Here is a 23,980-nt window from a genome sequence, read left to right as displayed (position 1 = left end):
TCAGAATCTTACATCAAGAATATTACTAGCATCTGACTACATCCAAAGCTTTACGGACTAGTGAAAGTACATATATTTAGATTTAATCTTTTCAGAAACGTCACGTTACCGTCACCATGTACAACTGCATCATGTCAACATATTTGCTCCATGAGTAATGATAACTTTCTGCACCTGGCGAAAACAAAAACTAATGATTAATTCGCAACCCCTAACTTGTGTACCAAACCTCTGAGGGCTCCTCGCAACCTTTGTCACTTCATCTCCTTTAGTGGCTTAAATAAGCGGAATAATAAACGGAATAGTTTACTAAAGATGGTCCCCGGGAAATATTATTGGACCAGAGGCGTATTTTGACACTTTGCCGCATTACGCTTACTTGAATCGCTAGTGCGGGCACCAGCCTACAACAACTATGTGGAACTAGAAACAGTGATTATATTTATTCAGCTGAACTAAGATATAAGATTTGTGCAGGCTTGCTGCAGGAGCTGCCCGTGGATGCCTGTCACATTAGAATACCTCAAATCGTTACTTTTTTTGCCATTATATAACTTAAAAGTACTACATAAAATCATTATTTATGGATTGGGAGGGTTCTCACACAGCAAGTTTCAGTGGTATGGTTTAAATTTACAGATTCAACAATAGTATTTTTTAACATCCCCCACTTAGTCTTCAATTACCTAGTAGAAAGCGCAGGGAAAAAGGAATGTTCGGCACTGAACAATGGACTTACACAACTTCTTTACCTAGAAACAATCCTGGCAAGTGGTATTGGTATTCTCAGTTGGGGAAAAAAACCTACTGTTGATGTGACCAGTTTTGCATTTGCATTGTCAAATAGAATAGTAAACGAAAACGGTGTATAGCAGCAAGAGCAACAATAAGAATCATTAAAAACATTCTACTCATTGTACATGAAGAGTATCAAGCGCTGTTCATGCGGATTGATACTCACTGATGGATATTAAAAATCAAATTTGCTGTCTTGGTGACCGATTTTGTCTCTATACTGAACTACCTTAACTCCACTAGATGGTTCTGATATCGCCTAATCATATAAAGAGGCGGAACTGCGACAAATGCAATATTGTTCTTTTTCTATTATAGATTGCTAAGCCGTGGTTATCTATTAAAGTACTGCCCAAATATCTATAAAGCGATTAGTTTGAGAACGTGAGAGCAGCTTACCTGAGAAGGTTTTAAGAGCGCCTATTCACATATGTATTCATTAGATAACTTCTTTCTTTGCATTTTTTGCGCACGGTGCCATATTTGATTGACTAATAGAGGGACCACGATCCAAGCATTTTTTAGTTGCACCCTCAGGCTACGAAGTAACGTTTTCGATTGATAGTTAATAGCAACTTCTTTTCTTTATATTCCTTCTTTTTATTCCACTGTTAACAGTGTCTTTAGTTTAATTTAGGTGGCGTTGTTCTGGTTGATTTATCGTTTTGTTACATTAATTGTATTAGTCTTACTTGGTTTGTTTGTATAAGTTGAACCTTATTATGTGCGGAGAGTTATGTCAGGAGATTCGGAATCATCAAACAAACGTCAAGCTAACTCCCCATATTTCCACATGGCAGAATCAAACCATCCTATAGCAGCCTCAAATTCCAATAATCCAACTTCGTTACCGCAAGGCGATCAATTGCACCCATCACCAATCGCATCTTATCATTCGCAGCAGCATCTTATAGATGGGCCTCACCTTACTTCATTCACACATCAGCCACAATTAATTACACCATCAGATCATTCCAGAGCACATATTGGGGACCAGTTTCCCCTTCTACCAACATCTTCTGGTCAAGATCATCCCTTACCTCAGTTCCTGATGCCACAGCCCAAATTACATGCGCAACACAACCCTCATCATATATACTACCAAAGAGAAGATGTTTCTGGTCACACCACATTCCCCCAAGGAGTAATAGAGAACTATGACCCACTAGAAGTACTAGACACAGATACCAGTGCCAGTATTACCCATAGATTTGCACAAAATCCTAATATTCTATACCAACAACCGCATACTCAACTACCCCAATCTGGTCAAGAAAACGTCGCAGCTATATCATTAAATCAATATGATCCAAACTATATTTCAACAATATCTTCCAACGACTTTACTTCACAGTACGGACATGTCTCGACCCCTCATTTCTTGCAGCTGCGACCCCAACTACCTCAACATGTAGTTAATTGGGCGGGCCAATCAAGAAATCCTGAACTCCACAGTCAAGCCCAATTACATACACCCGCACTGGTTGGTGTGGATTTATCCTCTTCTTATATTGGAGGGCATCAAAGAGCCAGCTATCCCGGTCAATTTTCAAGGGAAAACTTCAGGACAATGCAATATAGAACTCCGTTAAATGTTATGGAGCCTTCAACTTCAGAAAAAATGTTCAGGACTAATGTTGGTTTAACGTGGCCCTTAAGTGGTCATAACTATCAGAAATTGATTGAAAGTATCAGAAGAGTAACTAACATGTCAATTAATCCATTCTTGCTTGGTTTGTTGCACGATTTTCGATTTGGCATCCCCATAGACGATTTTTACAATTGTATTTATAATAATGATGATAATAGTTTCAATTTCCCTCTGAATACAGATAGGAAAGTGGATACTTCTCTAGTGAAAGATACCAAATCTGCGGATGCATCCATAAAGACGCTCTATGAAGTGTTGAGTTTAGTCAAAAAAATAAAGACAAATCCAAGTGCTTCTCTTGAAGGTGACGAAATCCGACCACTAAACTTTCATGAGTTGCTACGTAACTTCTTAGCTATCAAGATCTTAAACGACATGTTAATTGAAGTACCAGATACATCAAAGCCTAGAAATCCACCAATTAACGATAGCATTATTCCACGTTTATCGATTTACAAAACTTACTTCATTATTTGTCAACTTTTGATATCAAGATATCCCAGTAATTCTAATACATATCAAGAGCAACAGAAAATTGTGCTCAGTCAGTCTAAAGTTGGTAAGTTGATCAAACTTGTTTATCCTGAGTTAAAGATAAAGAGATTAGGTGCAAGGGGTGATTCTAAGTACACCTATTTGGGTGTCCGGTGGAATGAATCACTTATATCTGAATCAATTAAGGAAATGTGCAACAACAATGACTTGAAGTCTTTATTACTGATTCATAGTGAGTCTGATGTTGTCAATACGTTAATAACTCCTGTCCGAAATACGGAATTGGTTAGTAGCTTGCCATCAATTCAGGGAGATTCAAGTGCTGATGTCAATTCTCTCATTGAGGATGAATCTGATGAAAAAAGCTTAAAAAAGAGAAAGCCCAGTCACAAGTCGATAAAACCACCAAGTTCCAATTTTCGTGATACTCACGTTAAGCGAGGTGCTTCCCTTAATACTCAAATTGGAGGTACAAGTTCCAGCACGGAAAATAGATGTAATGACTCTGAACTGATACCATTCGTATATTCCTCCAGTTTGTCGTTTATTAACCCTCAGTCAAAGTATCCTGGACTATTTGAGTCACCTGAGGTTTCTCTCGTTGGAACATCCTGTTCAACGGCAGCTGGCTCGTGGTTTTCGGATGCGAAAAGGAACATATATATAAGATATCCCTTCTTGGGTTCTTCTGTGTCAAGTATCCTACGTGACATAGCAATTCAAGCTTCAGAAAGTTCAATTAAGGAAGATTACTTACTTAACTATGTGACATCCAACTTATTGAGGCTGTATATGCAACATCAATTTGGGCAACAGCAAGAAGTTAGGAAGGCTCATTATTTAAAGTTTGAGATGCATGTCTTTTTAGCCTTGATTCTTGAATTCCTTCCATATTTCCTATTACTTAGGACTAAGCCTGGTAAGGACGATATTCCTGGTGACTCTATTTCATTACCTCGTAATGAAGCATTTGTTGAATACATGAAAATTAATGTTCAACACTTGAGTGAAAATCTTGTACTCAGATATTCTGAAGTGTTTTCTCTTCGTGATGATAAAAGTGGAGGCTCTCATGAAGAAATATTGGAAGATAACTTAGCAAATTGGAGAAAGTTCCTGAATGTATTACGTTCCATGTTGCAGTTGAATGAGTTGCTTACTACATTCATTTGCTTCAGTCCTGCTAATCGCCTTGAAATGGCGTCAGATTTCAAACAGCTAGAAAGCTACGATACCAATTACCGAAATATTTCATTTCTAGGAGTTACACTAGACAGTATTCAGCAGGATGAGAGGAGAGAAACCAATAATAAGTCCAAAATGTTCGAGGAGAACATAGTTCTTCATAATCTCTTAGCAGTTCTTCTATCCTACAACGTACAAGCCTTGTTGGTGGATGTTAAATCCATTGCAATTTTTTTCACCTACTACTGTGCAAATTATCTATCGGGGAAAAGGTTTACAGGAAATTTAAATAAGGATATCACACTCTCTCATAAATCATCAGGCAATGAATTAACAAAATCGTCAGTTGAGGATCTTCGAAATTCACCGATAAACGCAAGCGGACAATATGACAAAGTATCAGTGTCAGACACACGAGCAGTAATCGTATCTGATTTACTTCAACTAATACACACAAATTTATTGACTTCAGAGCTTAAAAATAAGTACAGCATTTTAGTGTGTAATTCCTTTTTCAATTCGTTGTACGATGATATGGTTCAATACTGGAGGTTTATATATCGGAAGAGCATGGTGCAACCTGGCGAACAACAGTCCAAGCAACCAGTTTCAGATTTCAAAAAGGAAGACTCCGGTAGTTTTGGTATTGCTTCTACAAAAATGGGTTTAGGGGTGCCCGGCACAGATATTCAATCGGGACATTATATGATTTCGCAGCCAACGCAAGCTATTGATACTGGGGAAGATAATGCTACTCAAACACTGCAAAAAGTGCAACGTTGCTGGCTTTTTTTGACTTTCCTAAGGTCATACACACTTCTTTTGGGAGAAATAGTAGGTTTGCAAAACGTTTTACAACAGGAGTAAAATTTAAACCGAATTAGAAAAGTGCTGTTGTTCTATTATCTGGAATTAGTTCGATTACGTAAACATAGGTATGCTTATTATATAAAATAGCTGATATGAAACAATATTGCTAATAAAAGGAACGCGTCAACTTTTTGATGTACTACTGTTTATGTCAGCAAGAAACAATACTAGAGTTATAGAACAGCTATCATTGCTGCCATTGCTTGTATTCATCAAACACTTGGTATGTACACGCAGATACAGAGTCCATTCTCATTTTTGTGCTCGAAGGTGGGGTGGTTTACCAAATTAATTTTTACGGATAAATCTCATCACAATAAATTGGCTGAGCATCACGATCCCCTCTACATACTAGCACACAAACACAAATAGTATGCCTACCGCATCCCCCAATACCATAAAGCTTATTTCCGGGAACTCGCACCCTGAGCTATCGAAACTGGTAGCAGCCAAACTAGGCATCCCGTTGGCCAGAGTGGGAGCTTTCCAATACACCAATCAAGAGACAGCCGTGGCCATAGGAGAATCTGTGAGAGACGAAGATGTTTATATACTTCAAACTGGATGTGGAGAACATACCATAAATGACTTCCTTATGGAGTTGTTGATGATGATAAATGCATGTAAGATGGCCAGTGCCCGTCGAATCACTGCTGTTATCCCCCATTTTGCTTATGCCAGGCAAGACAAGAAAGATAAGAGCAGAGCACCTATTACAGCGAAATTGATAGCCAACTTACTCCAGATCGCTGGCTGTCATCATGTGATCACCTTGGACCTCCATGCTTCGCAGATTCAAGGATTCTTCAGAGCACCAGTAGACAACTTGTACGCTGAGCCAAGTGTCCTCAGATATATTAGTGAAAATTATGATGTGAAAGACTTAATAATTGTATCGCCAGATGCTGGTGGTGCAAAACGGGTAGCATCTATCGCAGATAAGCTCGACGTCAATTTCGCATTAATCCACAAGGAAAGACAAAAAGCTAACGAAGTGTCCAAGATGGTATTGGTTGGTGATGTCACAGGGAAAGTATGTGTCTTGGTTGACGATATGGCAGACACTTGTGGTACCTTATGTAAGGCAGCAGATATCTTGTTGGATAATGGTGCACAGAAGGTCGTGGCCATTGTCACTCATGGGATCTTTTCTGGTGGAGCTATTGCCAAACTAAATGGGTCGAGATTAGACAAAATTGTATGCACAAATTCCTTACCCATGGACCATATAACTGCCCAATGCCCAAAATTGCATACCATTGATATCAGTGGAGTATTGGCAGAAGCCGTAAGAAGATTGCATAATGGTGAAAGTGTCAGTTATTTATTTAACAACGTACCATAGATGTTTAAATTCCTATCCTATCCTATCCTATCCTATACTATCCTATCCTTTCCTATACTAACATTCCTTATCCTATCTTATCTTATCCTAACCTATTTATTACATTATACCGACATCACTTACTTACCTTCTGTTTCTTCGCTAGCATGAATCGTGTACCAGTTAGTCCCAACACCTAAGTGGAACGGGTTCTCGTCCTTGTTCTCCATATTTTCCTTGGTCACGTGATGGGAGGAGATCTTATTGATTCGTCCTACCATCCAATCTCTATTTTGAAGTTTTGTAGCATCAGATATATCAAGAAAGTAGTGCGGAGCATCAATGTTGAATGCAGCCCATGGTTGCACTGCCAACGTAGTTGTATCACTACCGTCAATCCGGGTAGGTAAAAAAAGAACTAAATCTGCAACCTGAAAATTTTTCATAGTAACCTTTGTACGTAATCTTGCTGTCATCTCTGACACTTCTTGAACACGCTGCTTGTTCTCCTTGGTTTGCTTCTTTGCAAAGCTCTCAACATCCCTAAATCTCTTCGCAATTGCGTTGAGAAAGAACCGTTTATGACTATTATCATCATGGATGTAAACGTGATCTTTGAAACTAATAGCCTTTAAAAACAACTTGGAAACTGCTGTCTCGTCACCTTCTGCAAAAGTTTGGCCAAATACCTTAAATAATTCCATAGATTTGTCCTGCAACTTTGAATCGTCATATGTGCTGGTAGATACTGGTGTTTCTGTTTCTGCTTGACTATCTTCTATTTTCTTCAAGTTCTCAGCAATTTCAAACCTCCAAGCCAAAAGTGATTCAATTTCCTTAACAACATGAGTAGTAGGAGTATCAGAAATAACATCAGAATCATCATCTTTGCCAGCATTTTTCCCATGCTTCGAACGTAAACCCTTAACCCGAGAAATCTTGAATAAATCTTCTTCCTTACTAAGCAAAAGTCCCATTGATTCCAAAACAAGACACATCTCAAAGAAATAATCAAAGAGTGTATCCGCAAGTTCTGTTGAGTATGTAAAAATTGCAATAATCAACTGTTGGAGATTATTTATTGTCATATCGTCTGTTTTATGCCTGGCTGCAGTCAACTCCATTAAGTTCTCATAATCTTCAGTCATCTCATCAAGACGACCTTGAAGACTAGAAAAGTCTTCTTTCATTTGGTTGCGTTCTTTGGCCATTTCCGTATCCTTTGCAGATAAGTTAGACATGAGGTCTGAGTTCATGGATGTCAAATGAGCATTATTACTTTCTATTTTTGTAATCGAGTCCTTCAAAGTTTTATTCTCTGCATTTGACGAATCAATGGCCACCCTTTGGGCTCGTAAATCGCTTTCCAAGGAGGAAATTCGTTCATCACGATTACGAAGCTTTTGCTTCATATTTTCCAATTCTTTTTCATCCAATTTGGAAACGTAGCGTTGGTCCTCTAGCTGTTTTTTAACCGTTGCTAATTCCTGCTCCCTTGATACTAATTTATCCTTTTGAGACTTGAGATCGGCTCTTAGCTCCTCAATTAATCTCTCCTGTTCAGATTTAGCCTGCTTTAAATTGTCAAGTACCTCATTTACTTCCTTCACTTCCTTTCTAAGGCGAATATTATCAATATGCTTATCGATAACAGAAGTATCTAAACCAACAGTAGAGCCTGAAACTGTATCCAAGGGACGACTATCCTTCCTTGTTTGCAAAAACTTCGTGGGGTTTGTGCTTACATTCCGAGGTAAAAGGGACGAATTTTGAGAAGCGGATGGTTGTGCTACTGCTCCCAGCAGAGGTTGATCAATAATCATACTGAACCTTGTATCAACACCTGGCGAATTTCTTGTTACTGGCCAATTTGAGATGTTTTTATATTGTTGTTGGTGTAACAAGTTCTCCAACTTTTTGATACGAGTTTTAAGTCCTTTAACTAAATTTTGATCACTTTCAGAATCTTGTGAATTTATGGACTCTTCATTACTATTTTCATCAACTGAAGAAAGCGACAGGATTATCTTGGTTAATTTCTTCATATGGACAGTCGATCTTAACAAATCTTTATAGTTCTTCTCTAATAAACTGACAAAGTTAGTTGAAGCGATATTACCATTCTTAAGTAGCTGAATATAAGCAAGAATATCTTCACGATCAACTTGAATATTCTCTAAAATGCTAAACTGTGTAGTTTCATGATTAGCAACCAATGTAACATCGATATTAGGAGTTTGAGTGTTCAAAGGATATTCAATCAAGAATGTCAAAAAGTGACCGACTTTTTTTAACCATAACTTCCGAAACTTCTTTTCACGGTCAATGATATGTGATAATTGTTCAGAAGCATTACTAACCACACCTTTAGAATAAAAATCATACCACTCAAATTGTCTCCGCTTCTCAATAAGCAAAAAGCCAAACAAAAGTGGCAAGTCAATACAAAGACTTAGATAGTCTTCGTACTTCTTGATCTTATTCAAAGTGGTATATGAAAATGATCCTTCATCTTCGTTGCTCTTAGTAAGAACCGTAGTATGATTCATTGGGATCTCAGTGTTTGATGCAGGTGGTTCTGAAACTAACCTAAGCTTATTCCTTACTTCCACCATATTCAATTGCAATTGGGCTATACCAGAAAAAATTGATAAGCTTTCTCTTGATAATTGTAGTTTCAATTGCCTGCATTTTGCTAGAAAGTCGAACACCAGCTTGTAAGAATTCTGCAAAGATACGACTGAATAATTAACATGGGTCTTCTGAATTGCTAAAATATCTTCAGAATTCATGGAGTAATTCGAACTTAAATTATCAATATCACGATCAATATTTTGTATGGTTGAATTAATGGAAGATATGGTATCCTTAAGCAGAATAGATTCTGCCAATTTGATTGAAACATTTCTCATGTCTTCAATTTGTTTATCAATGCCAATTTTTTTATCATTAACTGCGTTTATACTGTTTCCCATTTCATTGAAAACTTTTATAATCACGGGTAAATGCGCTTGTATAAATGAAGCAGATTCATGTAATTTACCCTCTTCCAAAAAATCGCTCAAGACAAATGTGTGATTTGAAATTTGAATAGATGAAAACTTCTTTAGCCTATTATAATGGGATTTCCAATCTCTGTGCAAAGTCTTCATATTCAAGAGTTTGATGTAATTGAAAAAGTTGTTAAAGTTCTTTTCATTACCACTAACAAAGTTTGAGCCAAATTGGAATATGATATTCAATGATCGGAATATCACACTTATCTCTCTCTGTAAAATTTTGATCTGTTCGTCATACCCATTCACTTCTCTCTTTATTCTATGGCTCCAGTCCTGAATTTGTCGAAGATTTTGAGTGATCGAACTAACATTGTTATCAGGTAATAAGCTTACACTTTGTATTTGAGTAGGTAACGCTTTAGTCTCCCCAAGATGTCTAGCCAATATGGCATCGGTATCGTATTCATCAATGAAAAGCCTTTTGTCAAACACAAATACATCTTGTAACTCATTTACTAGATTGAAATCAAGCCTTATCCCAAAAGATGTGAGAAGAAATACTTGGTCCACCTCCTCAATTTCAAATGATTCGGCTATGAACTCCTTTAGACTCTTGAAAGCATGGAACCGTACAGGCTTGGGGATCTTAAAAGACTCTCCATTATGTGCATTGTACACTGTTAGATAAGATATCGAGTCTCCTGGTGTTATTTCTGGCATATTGAATAATTTAAACCGGCTCTATCTATATGTTGTAGTTTGTTCCCGTTTGCCTCTCACTCCTACCCCTTGAGACAATGAGGTCAATTTATAATCAGTTTGTTCAACCTTTTCACTTGAATACGATCACAGCAGTCACTTTGCACACTTTAAAGTTCCCTTAATACAATACAAAAAAATTCTGATGGCAAAATGTTTGATACTTATCTGTGCTTACCCTATTGGTAAGCTGTATCTGCGTGGGACGAGAGGATTGTAGTCACAAACCCATATCCAAGAGAATGCTATAAGGAATTTCGGCTTATGTAAGCTACGACAGGGCATTTGTGGTACGGCCAATCGTGTATCACGTGATGTGTATTTCTGTTGCGATGGGGATAAACTTATTGTTTCATGATATGCTCCCGTAGAATATCCGTTTTTGGTAGCGCTGTTAGGTACCCAACCGTTACTTTTCATTGAGGTGAAATGCATTGAATGAACGCTAAATTTATCGTTGTCGCTTACCAGCATTCTACTTTGCCGACTGAATAAGAAATCGTGTGTCGGAAATACTAAGATGCTTGATAGCACATCCATTGGTATAATATCGCGGTTTAAGGAAGCTGTACTTTCAAGATCTCTCCAAATACCTGAACATCTCAACACCCCTAGACTTAGAAGCAATAGGGGGAACAAACTTGAAGTGGAACAAGAAGGACTTCGATCTCGTGTAGTTGAATATGATGGAAAGGATCATTTAGTATTTGCTGACTCTGATTTGCAAAAGATTACCCTGCGGAATAAGCGTAAGTGGAAGGAGTTTTATGACCCTGATAAGAATGGTATCAAACGTTCAGCTATAGAAGCTATAGCGCAACTTCTGGAAAGTGATGATGAGGAAGATGAGGACTCTGAAGACATTGATAATGATACTTTTCCTGACACTAAGACCAATGGAAATAGTTTGTCAACGAATGGGAATGGTGGAGTATCATTGAATGGTACTAGTAATAGTAATACAAACGAGAATCCTTTGGCTACCATCAAATTATCGGAAATTTTGGCTCCAATAGAGCATCCCAGTGAAATCATATCACACCCAGCAATATCACGAACTTTCAAGCTGACGGTATTCCATAGATTGAGCATGGATCTTATTGAGTTGATTGAAGTGGAGCAAGATACTTTGAACTGGTTGAACAAGCTTCTTCAAGTACTCAATGGAGAAGATTGGTATTATTTGTTAGAGGAAAACTTGGGACTAAAAGCTTACGATCATGGTCTTGATGATGACAGAAAGAAAAGGATATATGATGAAACCACTGCTGCTGCTGCTGACAATAATAGCGTCACCACTAGCACTGCTACTGCTATTACTACATCTGCCAATGCCAATGGCGATGATAGCAGTCTGAGTTCCGGCAAGAATATAATGAAGTACGAGTTGGGTGTGACTACGACTCTGTCTCTGAACGATGAGATGATCGACGTTACCGACCCCTTTTTCGCATTGCCAGAGACTTTAAAGAGATATGAGGCTCATCAAGCAGACGTGCTTCCTGGTAGTAACAACGAGTTGTTTGCATTGCAAGAAGACTTGATCAACTACTTACAGGTGAGCATTCAACGACAACATGAGTATGTCAAGAACTTGATCGAGTTGAGAAAGGGCTTGGTTAGGGCAGATAGATTGCGTCATGACTTATACAAATGGGGCAAAGAAATGTATGACAAAAAGAGCACTTAAGGAATGAAGAGTGTAAGCTAGATAAAAACATAAATAACGTTAAAGTTCGCCTTTTTTTCCAATTTTGTTGTATTAGTAGATAAGATGTGATTTTTAATATATAAGTACAGTGATTAACAAAAATAGTCAGTTTAGTCATCTTCATCGAATTTAGGTGCCAAATAGAATCTCAAGTACCCACCAACATCCAACTTATATTCGAATAAAGCAGGGGTCTTGTCTGCTAATTTGATGGTGATGGTACCACTCAAGTTGGTAGCCTTAATGATATCACCCAAGTATTTCAAACCAAAAGTCAAATCAACTGGAGACTCCAAGTTTACACTCAAAGAGTCCTCTGGCTTGTCCATGTCAGTATAAGGTTTCAATACAACAGAACCAGAACCACTTTCACCTTCACTTGAGAACTTGACTGATTCCTTTGTTACAACTATGTTCAAAGATTCACTCAAGTTTTTCAAATCTCTAACGATCTTTGCAAATTCTTGAGATGGCATGGTAACCACACAATCATATTCCATATCATCGATCTTCAAAAATTCACTATCAATGTCCATCAACTTCAATGAATATTCACTGATTCTATCCTTCTTCTTGTCTTCAAATACTGTGAGAACTGCATCAGGCTTGTCTTCTGCCAACAATGTAACGTAATCTTCATTATTACCACACTTGATGATTTTACTGAAACTCTCCAAATCAATACCCAAGGTTATATCCCTATCACATCTGTACTCGCTGAAAGCACTTTGACCAACCAAAAGACTGACCAACAACACTCTAGAGTCATCAACTGCTTGCACAGTCAACCCATGTTCTGTACAGTTGAAGTTACATAACTTAACACAGTCTTTAATGGCTTCCACAATTTTCTTCAATAAAGTGGCTTCTTCAAACTTTCCTTCAAGCATTGTGAATCTGTATATTCAATATAACACAAATAATAATAATAGCAGTAAAGCAATTGAGCCAGAATAAACACCAAACGAATTTACTTTCACCCTTTAAAAGAAGAAGAAGAGCATTTATCTCCAGGTATTTTTTTCATCATTAAAACTGCTTATCCCATATTACGCGTCCGCGCTGACCAAAAGAGTCAACGCGGCATAACTTCGGAGGGAAGAATAATAAAAAAAAATTGCGCGGACCAGGAATCGAACCAGGGACACAACAATGGGAACGTTGTATTTTACCACTAAACTATCCGCGCTAAAACAAATCCTCCGCGACGGGGAATTGAACCCCGGTCTACCACGCGACAAGCGGTAATTCTAGCCACTAAACTATCACGGATTTCTTGTTAAAACCCAGCTATCATTCCGTAAAGTGCATATCACATTAGTACAATCTTATCACGTGACTGGATTGTGTCAAGACTAAAGGATACTTTCACTGCTTTAAAAGTAATAAAGTGTTCTAGGTATATGTTTGATTATGCTTGAAGAAGTCATTACCAAAGATATTTAGATTAACCCGCTTATTGAGCACAATTGGGTGTAAGCAGAGCCTATTATCGTTTTGATTGATTAAATGAGTTCTACAATTTAGTGACTAATTACTTGAATTAACCCAAAAATTTATTAATTTACCGTAGAATCAAATCATGTAACTTGTAACTACATAATCCAATTATTCTCTCCAACTTTGTCAACTAATGGTGGTAAGAAGTCGAGGCGTTTTCCCAGCTTGTCGCTGACTGGTAAAAGCAATCGGTAAGCATCATTGGTGTTTAAATAGTACCTATACAACCGTTTTGTCCGTATAAACCCTCTGGACTCATAGAGCCTCAATGCCATAGCGTTATCCACTTCTGTTTCTAAGCATATTTCATCCACCTTATCTTCGCCAATCATTTTCTCCATGCAAAGATTAACCAACTTACTAGCGATCCCTCTCCCCCTGTATTCCGGATCTATAACAATCATTCCTATGTATCCACGCATTCGGACGTTCCTATGTGGTTCTACTTTGCTTATTATGCATCCTATAAGTTTGTCATCGTGCTTCACAGTCAAAGTGTACAGGGGCCATTGATTGAGGAAATACCAATAAACATAAACACTATAAGGTTCCAGTAGATGGGTTGATATCAAGTTGCTTATAGCTTGGAAATCATCCTTTGTCTGGTTATACGATCCAAATTTTAGTTCTTCCATGGTTTTCATTAGTCTTTGAATGAAGATCTTTCAATAGAAGGAGTTAAAGTTGATCTTGAAGAGTTTGATTTACTTTTCTTGTTTTGTGTTAACTTAATGGTGTTGGGGGGTGCCATTTAGGCAAGCAGCCGGAGGTTTAAAAGTTAATACCCAGACACAACTTAATCATTTACCAACTGTGAATGAAACACATATGCTAGTTCAAGAGTAACTCTATGTTTTAACTTTTTCTTTGAAGAATCTTTAACTGGAAGGTGAAGTTAGTACATGCTAGTTTTTTCTGTCTTACCTATAAATTTAGCGCCATATTTCGTCATAAAACATTTACATTGCGTACAAAATCATAAAGATTCCATTTTTAGGTGTAATTTAAACTTGCAACCTCCATTACTGTAACGCTAACTGGAATCTCGAGAACGTAAGTTGAAACATATAATTCCAACTTAATAAGGGTTACTTTTTTTTATTGCATTAGACCTTTCTCGTACAAACTCAAAGGCTACGTATAATGTGTCAGAATGAAAAAATAGACTTCTTGGACTTCAAAATTCAGAGACTTCAATGTAACCAGCTTTGGGAAGACGTTTCAAACCTTATTAATAATTCAGTGAAACCCAAATATCGCCGTACAATGCCACCACTAACGGTATTAGAGGACGTGAATGTGGGCGAATGTAAGGGAATGCAAGCGAATGCAAGCGAATGAGCAGTTTTGAGTTATTTCTCGCAATTATTGACCACAACTTCAAGCATAGCCTCTTATAAAGGATATCTATTACTGGACCAAGAGAGTTCAAAGAGTAAATATCAAGATCTAAAGTGTTCCACTAAAAATTATCGTCTATATACTAGAATATGTCGCAGAAACACGGTAAATGGGCTCTAATTCCTCACTGAAACTTGATAATTTAACATGCGACTTACTATTAAACCAAACAAAAAGTAGCCCCAACATTGGTCGAAATGGAATCCAAGAAACCAACAATGAAGTGGGCTACTCTATTGTCTTTGTTGTCATTCTGGTTTTTGACAGTTGATTCTGCCATTGTTTCGCCTCGGAGCTCTAAGGGGTTGTTGAACAGAAGAAAAGCAATTTCAGAAGAGCTCGCACCGGTGCTAAAACGTGACAGTCATCATTATCAAGGACAGAGGAAATCTGCATCTGAGGATATAGTTGCACCCAAGTCAAATATCTGGTCAGAGTTAACTCCTACTGAAATCAATGGTGTATACAAATTGATTAAAGAGAAATTCAATTTGACAGATGCCAATGACGCAACCCTCTTTGACAACTATGCAGTCTGGATCGCACTAATTAACCCAAACAAGACCGATGCACTTGAATACTTAGATGGTAATGGACCAGCCCCTCAACGATATGCCCGTGCTTCAATCTTTTTTGGAGGACATGACTTTGCTAAGGATAGTGAGCCAGATGGGTATTGGCAGATTTATCAAATTGGTCCACTACCAGCTACCGAGAACACTGAAGTAGTAGAAATGAACTGGGCTTATACACAAAGTACTTTCCCTTTCGCTCAAGGATACCGAGACGATAATAGATGGATTCTAGAAGACATTTTCTTTGAAGACTTATTCCAGACAAATGAGGTTAAAGCAATCGTCGAGGATCTTATAGGAGGCAAATCTTATGGACTGGAAGGTTCCAAAATGCAACTTGGTTCTACAGATCCTTTGGTCTATGACAGGGAAACAAAGTCAGTTTTCTCTTGGGGTACTGTTTTTCTTGATAATGAATGGAGAGCTGGAGATATCTTACCGACTGGACTCTTTTTCAAAACAAATATAACCGGTAGAGATTCGTCTACATTTAAGGTCGTTCTGTGGGTGTACAATAACGTAGCCTATAATTCTACAGAGGCATTCTATGAAGCTTGGAAATCCAAAAGCATTTTCAAGTTACCTCAAGTCAGCACCAACCAAAATTGGACCAATCCTAGTAGAAATGGAGATTCAGATACCCGCTTGCTTGATGACCGTACTTCTCCTATTGTCATAGAACCACAAGGGCGTAGATGGCAAGTAAATGAAAAAGAGAGATATTTTACATGGATGGACTGGAGTTTTTATATCTCTTATAACAGAGATAATGGTATTCTGTTTTTTGATATCAAATTCAAAGGTCAAAGAATTTTGTATGAATTAAGTTTGCAAGAGGCAATTGCTGATTACGCTGGTGATGATCCATTTCAGGTTCACACTGCCTTCTTAGATACTTCCTATGGTTGGGGTAACAATGCGTATGGTTTAATTCCAGGATATGATTGTCCAGCCAACGCTGCTTACTTTAATGGTTCATGGAACGCTGCAGGCGTCAACAATTTTCAAAATAATACGTATTGTGCTTATGAATCAATGGAAGATTATCCAATCACCCGTCACACTGGAAGGGACTATGTATCAGTCTCCAAGGCTGCAACTTTCAACATCAGATTTGTTGCTACTATTGGAAACTACGATTACAACTTCAACTACAAGTTTTTTATGGATGGAACATTACAAGTTACTGTTAGAGCCGCTGGCTTTATTCAGGGTGCTTACTATAACCCTTATACAGCTGAACCGTTTGGTTATAAGATTCATGACACTCTTTCTGGTTCATTTCATGATCATATTATCAACTTCAAGGCTGACTTTGACATCGGTGGAACAAAGAATAGAGTCTCCAACACGGCCCTTAAACCTGCAACTTTCGTATACCCATGGGATCCTGATACGGAATACAATACAAAAATCAAAGAGAGAACAGTCTTTGAAACAGAAACCTCCTTGAACATGGAAGATGTCGGCAATTTATTAATTGAAAGTGCAGATGCGAAGAACAAATGGGGAAACCCAAAGGCTTACCGTGTATACGGTTCACTTGGCCGTAGAATTGCAGAACCTTCGCAAAAATTAGCCGAAAATGCCAATTGGGCTGATCAGGACATTCACTTCACCAAGCAAAAAGATTCAGAATTTACTTCAACAGGAGTTTTCAATGCTAACAGTGTCTTTTCTCCACAAGTAAATTTTCAAACCTTCCTTGATAATGAAAACATAGACGGTGAAGATGTTGTCTGTTGGTTCAACCTAGCCTTACATCATTTGCCCACCACCCAAGATGTTCCTGGTACAATATTTACGACAGCGAATTCAGAAATAGTAATGACTCCTTACAATTACTTTGATTCCGAACAGTCTAGAGATACCAGACAACAGTTCCTCTATTTGGACCGAGGAGGGGATCCAACTACAGACTTATTTGGAACTCAATTGCAGAGTATGCGATATGATATTTCTCCTCTTGATTTCTCTTCAGTCAATTTTGCAGGTATTCAACAAGGGAAAGACATGACTAATATTCCTTCTCTGTAGGTTAGATACTAGGTTGTTTAATCAATAAATTAATCTGAATACCCTTTCCTTATACTTTATTTTCTGCTTTGCTGTTATCAAATGTATTGTAACTTTGAATTGAGGCGGGTAACTTTTCTCGATGTGCACATCCAGAACCAAGTTTGTATTTGGGGCTATGTTGAGTTAGACGATTAGTGGGGCTAAAATCAACACAAACCCCACGAAATAGTACTCTTCTGATATTTGTGTCAAGATAACTTAGCTAGGATATCTAAAACATCTCACTAGAGGAAGATAGCGAAGGAAATGTCGAGTAAAAGAGGAAATATACAGAGGTGTTGGTTGCATGATGAAAAGCTGCAAAAATTCAAAAACATGGTTCTATTAATGATTCCACACATTTTATGGACCCTGGCCCCCTTTAGACACGATGAATTAAAATAATAGAAGCTGGTTTTGATGGTTCGACCTTTATGCTAAACAATAGCAAGGGCAGGGACGTCAACTTCAAACTGGCACTTGGAGGCGCTGATTCTGGATTTTTCGTACTACATTTCGAGCGCACATTTTTTTCACTGGAATAGGATAAAAACGAACAAAAATTTACCCTCAACACATATCTGATCACATTTGGATTCAGGCTGTACCATCGCCAGTTAGCTATCCTGATTTGTATATGTAATTACAGATTAAGTGACTGCAGTGTGTTACGGGCACTTGACATACACTTCTGCGAAATAGTGGAGTCAATTAGAAATTAATGTTATGACTTTCAATACGAAAAAAAACTTCAGTATGCGCTAACAGGGCAAACTACAACCTTGGTTAAAACAACTACGGCGAATACCACATCATCTTTACCACAGTATCCCCTCGTACGACATAGGAGACGGCACACTTGTGAATAGAATAAGCATGCGATTTCCGAATTGCAAGGTCTGAAATCCACCCCACATAGTTAAGGCGTGTAGATGTACCATGCGCACACACAAAGAAAGTGTACCATCTTGCGTTCTGTCTTCCTACTAGGATAGTAGGTGTAAGAGACGAATTTGTTGAACTCTACAGTGTGTCCTCGAGAGTTTGCGGTATATTTTTTTCTGACCGGAATTGGAATGAAATACCGCAGCAACTTGCCTTTCCTTCAATTCTACGATCATTCTCAGAACGTCGCCTTATCTTCATATGGCGCAAATGTGGACAAAGAGCCAAGTGCGACGAAGAGGATTTGTTAGGGGAAGAGGTTAAGATAACAATTACGGATTCCAAGCCCACCTTATGTCGGCTTAGATTGTGGACGCCAAATTTAGTGAATGAGTACCACGAATCGGTCCTAGGAATAAATTTCATTTTCCAGGCTTTATAAAAAGCCTTCCTAATAAGGAGAGAGAGCCTTACAATTGTGAACACAAAACGTTCTAGTTACCTTTTGGACGGATTATTTTTACACATATAGGAGGGGAGGACCAATGTGTTTAGGGTTTATGACACAACATTAACATCTAGGCTAAAGTTTGATTCAATTAGTTTTGACACTTGCAAAAGTATAGAATCAAGATACCGTCATCAAACTAATACTCTAGCTTTCTCGAAGGTGAAGTAATTAAAATACGGAAGATCAAGCATTGCAGAACTAGTAACACAATATTGACAGGTGTTGCGGAGGCGGTAATTCCAACCGGGTCCTTGTCAGCTTTCCATGGCCTTACGTTTTGAAGTAAGGAACATACAGGATATAGGAGAATTTTTTCAAGTCAGAGATACGCTGGAAGGGAGTGAAGTGGACTCTCAACTATCACCGCTATGATAGTCTATTGAGAACAAAGATATGCTTTGCTGTACTCTTTATGGTTTAAATAACACACTTAAGCCAGGGAACAAAGATCGTCAACGTGAGATACAGGTAAATTCATACCTGATACTCCCAGGTGTGAAAGTCTGATATGCCGAATCACAATGTCGAAGAATATCTTGTGGCAATACTGCGGCATTAAGGAGCGACGACCACATACTGAATAGTAGGAAACCATAGGAGTGCTTGTGTAATTCTTTACCACCAAATCATCAAGAGAAGGGGTAAATACATAAGCTCTAAACTATTTTGTTGGCCTAGTAACCCTTGTAATTAAGAGACATTTTGGGACGATGTTAAAACCTACCAATTTATCAGTTTCTGAGGTTTTAAGGTGTAGACATACTAAATGATGTGAGAAAGGGTAAATACAGAGGCAACACACATATAAACAAAGAATTAGTTGCACATGAATGCGATTGAAGTAAGGAGGTCATTCTACCATTGGCTAGAAAGGGCAGTAGATGGCCATAAATTTAATGGTTGTAACCATGAACAAGTTACATATAGCCGCCATTAGTCAGACTCTTCACATGCTACAAGTTACCGCACCAAAAAAGTTTTCTTGCATCTCTGAATACGTAGATCCAATTTGGAAAGTACTCTAAAGGAGATGAGTGAGTCGTGGACGCTCGACACTATCGGGTTTGACCTGTGTAAAATAGGCTATTCTTTACCACAATATAACTGCACATAACGGTTAAAGATAGTAGTCCACTAATACCAAAGTAATAAATGGTTAAAAGCCTTCTGCTTAGACAGTGCCAAACCTGCTAAATGGTTATAGAACCTAATGACAATCTGCATTGGACGGCACGCAAGAAGTGGAGATAAAGCAGACTACGTGAGAATGGGCAACATAGATAGTAACGGCTTTTGATTCGTGGCTTATTCTTTTCGCAGCCTCTTGGTCGTACGTGAAGTGCAACTCGCTTCGTCCCGCAAATTACTGTGGCAGTCGGAATATAACCGAAGACACCCTCGGAGGAAGTCAAAAAAGGGTCTCCTTTTACACCCACACATTACGGCAATCAAGTTGCACACAATGATAACAAAACCAAACCTCCGTTTCTCCATTAATGCTGTCATCAATTGCTGTTATCGCAATTTGAAGTCATCATTAGCCATAGTTCTATTGAAGAGAATGTGGCCTACTATCATATTTTGAAAAAGAAAGGTAACGAAAATAGAGGACAAATTATGATAGAGAGAGATAACTAAAAGATACTAGTCAATTTCGAAACCACCGAAGTCCACATAACCCATTACTAATGACTGCATGAAGACTAAAAAAAGATAAAACAGAAGTATAGGAGAGAATAGGAATGCAAGACTAAACATTTTATTTCTGTCAAGAATTACTACATCCGTGATAATTTATCGCTTAATGTTTCTAGACCTCCCATGGAGGCTTGCATAACTTTATGCTGTATATTTCTTGACCCTCCACAATTGTTAAGCATTTGAATATTTGTGCTGTGGGAACATTATGACTAATACAATAACAAGATTGTTAACTGTTATCTATTACATATAATCTACTCACGTCAATACCAATACCAAACAAAGACACTTATTATAGCTGGAGGTACCGACATTCCCCAGCTCATCATCCTGTTGCCAGCAAAAATTTAGGCAATGAAGGAATACAAAGTAATTCCTCTGCAATATCCGAGCCTCTTTCCGACTTACAATACCGACAATTTTGATTATCGCAAAATTCCTTTTGAGTGCGTATACAGACCAACACCCACACAGGACAATAAGTGGTATTATTGTGTTACTAGCGAGCACAAATTGTCGCTTCTACTTTTTGTGCGTTTTGCGGCCTGTTCCTCATTCAACTTTATACTCGATTCTGTTTTGTTTTTTTTTGCAGGTTGGCGCTTGTTTTTGTACATATACACGACCATATAAATTGATGTTTGTGGCTTTTGTGTATCCAATGCCCTCTGGTAGTAAATGTAGAACTATAGCGTAACCAAAGGGGCCCCCATCCATTAGTGTGAAAATAATAAAGGAAGAGCAATTGCCAACATCTTTGAGGTAAGCACTTACAGTGTCTCTTAGAGCTCTTGATAGAAGTCCTTATTAGTTAAAAGTATTTGAAAGCCAACACTATTTTCAGTTGTGTTTTTTTTTTTTCATTATATGTCATTAAGGTTGTCTGACAAACAACATTTGTTACACTCTATAGGGTACACATCACTGACATAAAGTTTTTATTTCCACCAACCTATAATACTCAGTATACCTGGTATTCAGATATATCCCACTGTTAGGTTGGCCATCCGCTATTAAGTCTATTACATCTCTCTAGGTGTTCTATCTCTGATTTTTCACTGGGTGACTGATTCAAATCCTTTTCTTCGAGTGACTGGTCTTCCGATGTCTGATCTACCGAATAAAGAGGTGCTTTTGCCTCCGTTGCCTACAGAACATGAAGATGTTCTTACTTCACCTACTAGTCCCCAATTATCAAAACAACACCCTCAGTTAGGTGCCCTTCATACCCTGATGAATGCAAATCCTGTTTACGTCCATCATTCGGCTGAAACCTCCACAACTACTGCTTCAGCTACATCTGCTTCACTATCGCCTCCCCATCGTCTCCTCACTCCTTCAACAGATTTGACTACCTTTGAAATGGAACAGTTTTATGTCAAAGAACAAACAAATGGTAATATGAACGAACCTGGAAAATCACACATCATATCGTCAAGTATCTCCGAGGCTTCAGGAATCATTTCTACTGATGATACAATTTCCAATTTCAACGAAGAGCTTCCTTTGGCATCTGCTCCAGATTTCCAACTAGAAAGTCCAAGATTAACCTTCCCACCCGCCTTAAAGCTAGCCTTGAATATGAATGGCTCCACTAGTCCCTTTGCTGCATCTATTACAGATACAGATGAAATACTTTCTCCAACAGCCTCCACGCCTACCATAAATACCACGAGCAGACAACACGATATAGTCCGCCCAGCTCTTGGATCATCAACTACAACAACTAACAGCACGCCAGCTTCAACAAGCCTTACACACAGCCACGCCAATAGCGTATCAAGCAATACTACTTCAACTATGTGCGAAATCAATAATGTTGGTGGTAATAACAATACCAAGCATTCTAGCAATACCACCAGCGGGAGCAGTAATGCTGCAGGGGGTGGATCTATCAACCAATCCCCTCTTAAAAGACTCAAATCCTTTACATCGAGAGGTATTAGAAAGCTATCTCTTCTGAATCAGAATCAGAACCAGAATCTTAATCAGAACCTGGCATTAAGTCAAAATATGAGTGTTAACAATGGCTTGCCCGCTACACCTTCATTCACTTTTGGCATACCTCCAGCGGTTCCACTACAACATCCAAGCAACTCTCCTTCGGCAATTTCAGCAAACACTAGCACGTCTAATGGTCTACCTGCACCACAAGGTGCAAACGGAGGAGAGGGCTATTTTGGTAATTCCTCTTCTAATACTCCAACATCAAATTCTTCATTCTCCAATTTATCCAACTATTTCAACCGGAAAAGGTCAAACACCACTTCCTCTAGTGCAAGTTCACATTCACTGTCTGTTAAATTCACTTTAAGTCAAACATTTGCCACCACTACTAATACCTCTACTTATGTTACCCCAAGTTCTGCTACCACTACAATGGCACCACCACCTCCAGTGCATACTACTAACGTTAGTAATAACAACATTAGTGGTTCAGGGTCGACCCTGATTCTGGTTCCTACAGTGGAATCAGTGGAGTCCAAATTTATGACTTCGAATCCTGGGTTTACATACGAGAGCAAATTGGATTGTTTGAACTACTTGAACCATCTTACAATCGAACGGAAGGCAATGGTTGATTCAGTTGCATGTTTGAAGCAACAGTTGAGCAAAAGTGGATGGTTGACCCCCAAAGATTTAAACGGGATGAACTTGAGCGATTTGAGTGGAATAGATGATAAAATTAATCAACTAGAAGAGTTGATAACCAAAAAGAGAAGTACACCTTCTACTTAAAGCAAATATTATTTGATTTGGTAATATCATAATTAATGGTTATGGTTTATCATTCATTTACCCTATTTGTGAATTCACAAGCACCACTACTACCACCACTTGTGAATACACATTTATTCATGTTACGAAGTTTACGCTATTTTTAGATAAGACAAGCAATATTCTGATGCTGTCATTGTAAGTTTATTATTATCATTATTAAATCCACATCTCATTGTCACTATGATATGACTTGGATTACATCTATAGGTTACTGTATTTCTTTATATATATAGATGTTTATATCATTATATATATAATTACTTGGGTTTCATATTGGTTTAAAGTATGTAATATGACCGGTCATAAATGCTAGATGAATGGTCATGGAATCACGATTTCTATGGTCAAAGTTTAAGTCTTTTTTGGTTGTCCTAGTGAAATCCACCACGAATTGGTTGATTGGACACCTTACAAAATCCTTGGTAGATTTTAAAGTTATCACGTAGGCAGGTCTTAATGGGGCAGGAGTAGCGATACCATTCTTTCCAGATTTGGTGCAGGTACAAATTTTACTTCTTTTGGCAGAAATGAGATGCCCCATAGACCAGACAGTCTAGATCAATCCATAAATGCCGAAAGTTTGTGCGACATAAGGTAGTTTGAAGGGGAAATTTGAAGTTGAGAGAATTTGATTATTGTGACAACGAAAAAATTTCTAATCCCGGAAAGAGACAATTCTGCAATAATTAATGGCCCCCATTTTGCTTTAACCGAGGGCTGACCATTACATGTAAACGTAGAGTTGCTATAGAATTCGTCAGACTTTTCTTTCTAATGGT

The 23,980-nt window shown here is 38.1% G+C and overlaps 7 protein-coding genes and 2 non-coding genes across 9 annotated transcripts; 5 read left to right on the top strand and 4 right to left on the bottom strand.

Annotated features, from left to right (window-relative positions):
• Positions 1-1,531: 1,531 nt before the first annotated feature.
• Positions 1,532-4,993, top strand: RFX2 (Rfx2p; the record flags this gene model as incomplete). The annotated part of the gene is made up of 1 exon (XM_043191556.1): positions 1,532-4,993. The coding sequence occupies one exon, from the start codon at positions 1,532-1,534 to the stop codon at positions 4,991-4,993; it is 3,462 nt and encodes a 1,153-aa protein (XP_043048863.1).
• Positions 4,994-5,369: 376 nt separating this feature from the next.
• On the top strand, positions 5,370-6,341 carry PRS2 (ribose phosphate diphosphokinase subunit; the record flags this gene model as incomplete). The annotated part of the gene is made up of 1 exon (XM_043191555.1): positions 5,370-6,341. One exon carries the CDS (start codon positions 5,370-5,372, stop codon positions 6,339-6,341), a length of 972 nt encoding a protein of 323 aa, XP_043048862.1.
• Positions 6,342-6,460: 119 nt separating this feature from the next.
• On the bottom strand, positions 6,461-10,039 carry ATG11 (autophagy protein; the record flags this gene model as incomplete). Its single annotated transcript, XM_043191554.1, has 1 exon — positions 6,461-10,039. The coding sequence occupies one exon, from the start codon at positions 10,037-10,039 to the stop codon at positions 6,461-6,463; it is 3,579 nt and encodes a 1,192-aa protein (XP_043048861.1).
• A 559-nt stretch (positions 10,040-10,598) lies between these two features.
• On the top strand, positions 10,599-11,768 carry RXT2 (uncharacterized protein; the record flags this gene model as incomplete). Its single annotated transcript, XM_043191553.1, has 1 exon — positions 10,599-11,768. One exon carries the CDS (start codon positions 10,599-10,601, stop codon positions 11,766-11,768), a length of 1,170 nt encoding a protein of 389 aa, XP_043048860.1.
• Positions 11,769-11,899: 131 nt separating this feature from the next.
• Positions 11,900-12,679, bottom strand: POL30 (proliferating cell nuclear antigen; the record flags this gene model as incomplete). The annotated part of the gene is made up of 1 exon (XM_043191552.1): positions 11,900-12,679. One exon carries the CDS (start codon positions 12,677-12,679, stop codon positions 11,900-11,902), a length of 780 nt encoding a protein of 259 aa, XP_043048859.1.
• A 228-nt stretch (positions 12,680-12,907) lies between these two features.
• Positions 12,908-12,978, bottom strand: KQ657_000724. Its single transcript has one exon. It is a non-coding gene; the product is annotated as a tRNA-Gly (tRNA).
• An 11-nt stretch (positions 12,979-12,989) lies between these two features.
• KQ657_000723 lies at positions 12,990-13,061 on the bottom strand. Its single transcript has one exon. It is a non-coding gene; the product is annotated as a tRNA-Asp (tRNA).
• Positions 13,062-14,887: 1,826 nt separating this feature from the next.
• Positions 14,888-17,302, top strand: KQ657_000722 (uncharacterized protein; the record flags this gene model as incomplete). The annotated part of the gene is made up of 1 exon (XM_043191551.1): positions 14,888-17,302. The coding sequence occupies one exon, from the start codon at positions 14,888-14,890 to the stop codon at positions 17,300-17,302; it is 2,415 nt and encodes an 804-aa protein (XP_043048858.1).
• A 4,222-nt stretch (positions 17,303-21,524) lies between these two features.
• KQ657_000721 (uncharacterized protein) lies at positions 21,525-23,159 on the top strand (the record flags this gene model as incomplete). The annotated part of the gene is made up of 1 exon (XM_043191550.1): positions 21,525-23,159. One exon carries the CDS (start codon positions 21,525-21,527, stop codon positions 23,157-23,159), a length of 1,635 nt encoding a protein of 544 aa, XP_043048857.1.
• Between the last annotated feature and the right edge of the window lie 821 nt (positions 23,160-23,980).

Source organism: Scheffersomyces spartinae, assembly GCF_019049425.1.
Source record: "Scheffersomyces spartinae strain ARV_011 chromosome Unknown scaffold_12, whole genome shotgun sequence".
NCBI classification, from domain to species: Eukaryota; Fungi; Ascomycota; class Pichiomycetes; order Serinales; family Debaryomycetaceae; genus Lizanozyma; species Lizanozyma spartinae.
This window is presented reverse-complemented; position numbering and strand designations above follow the sequence as displayed.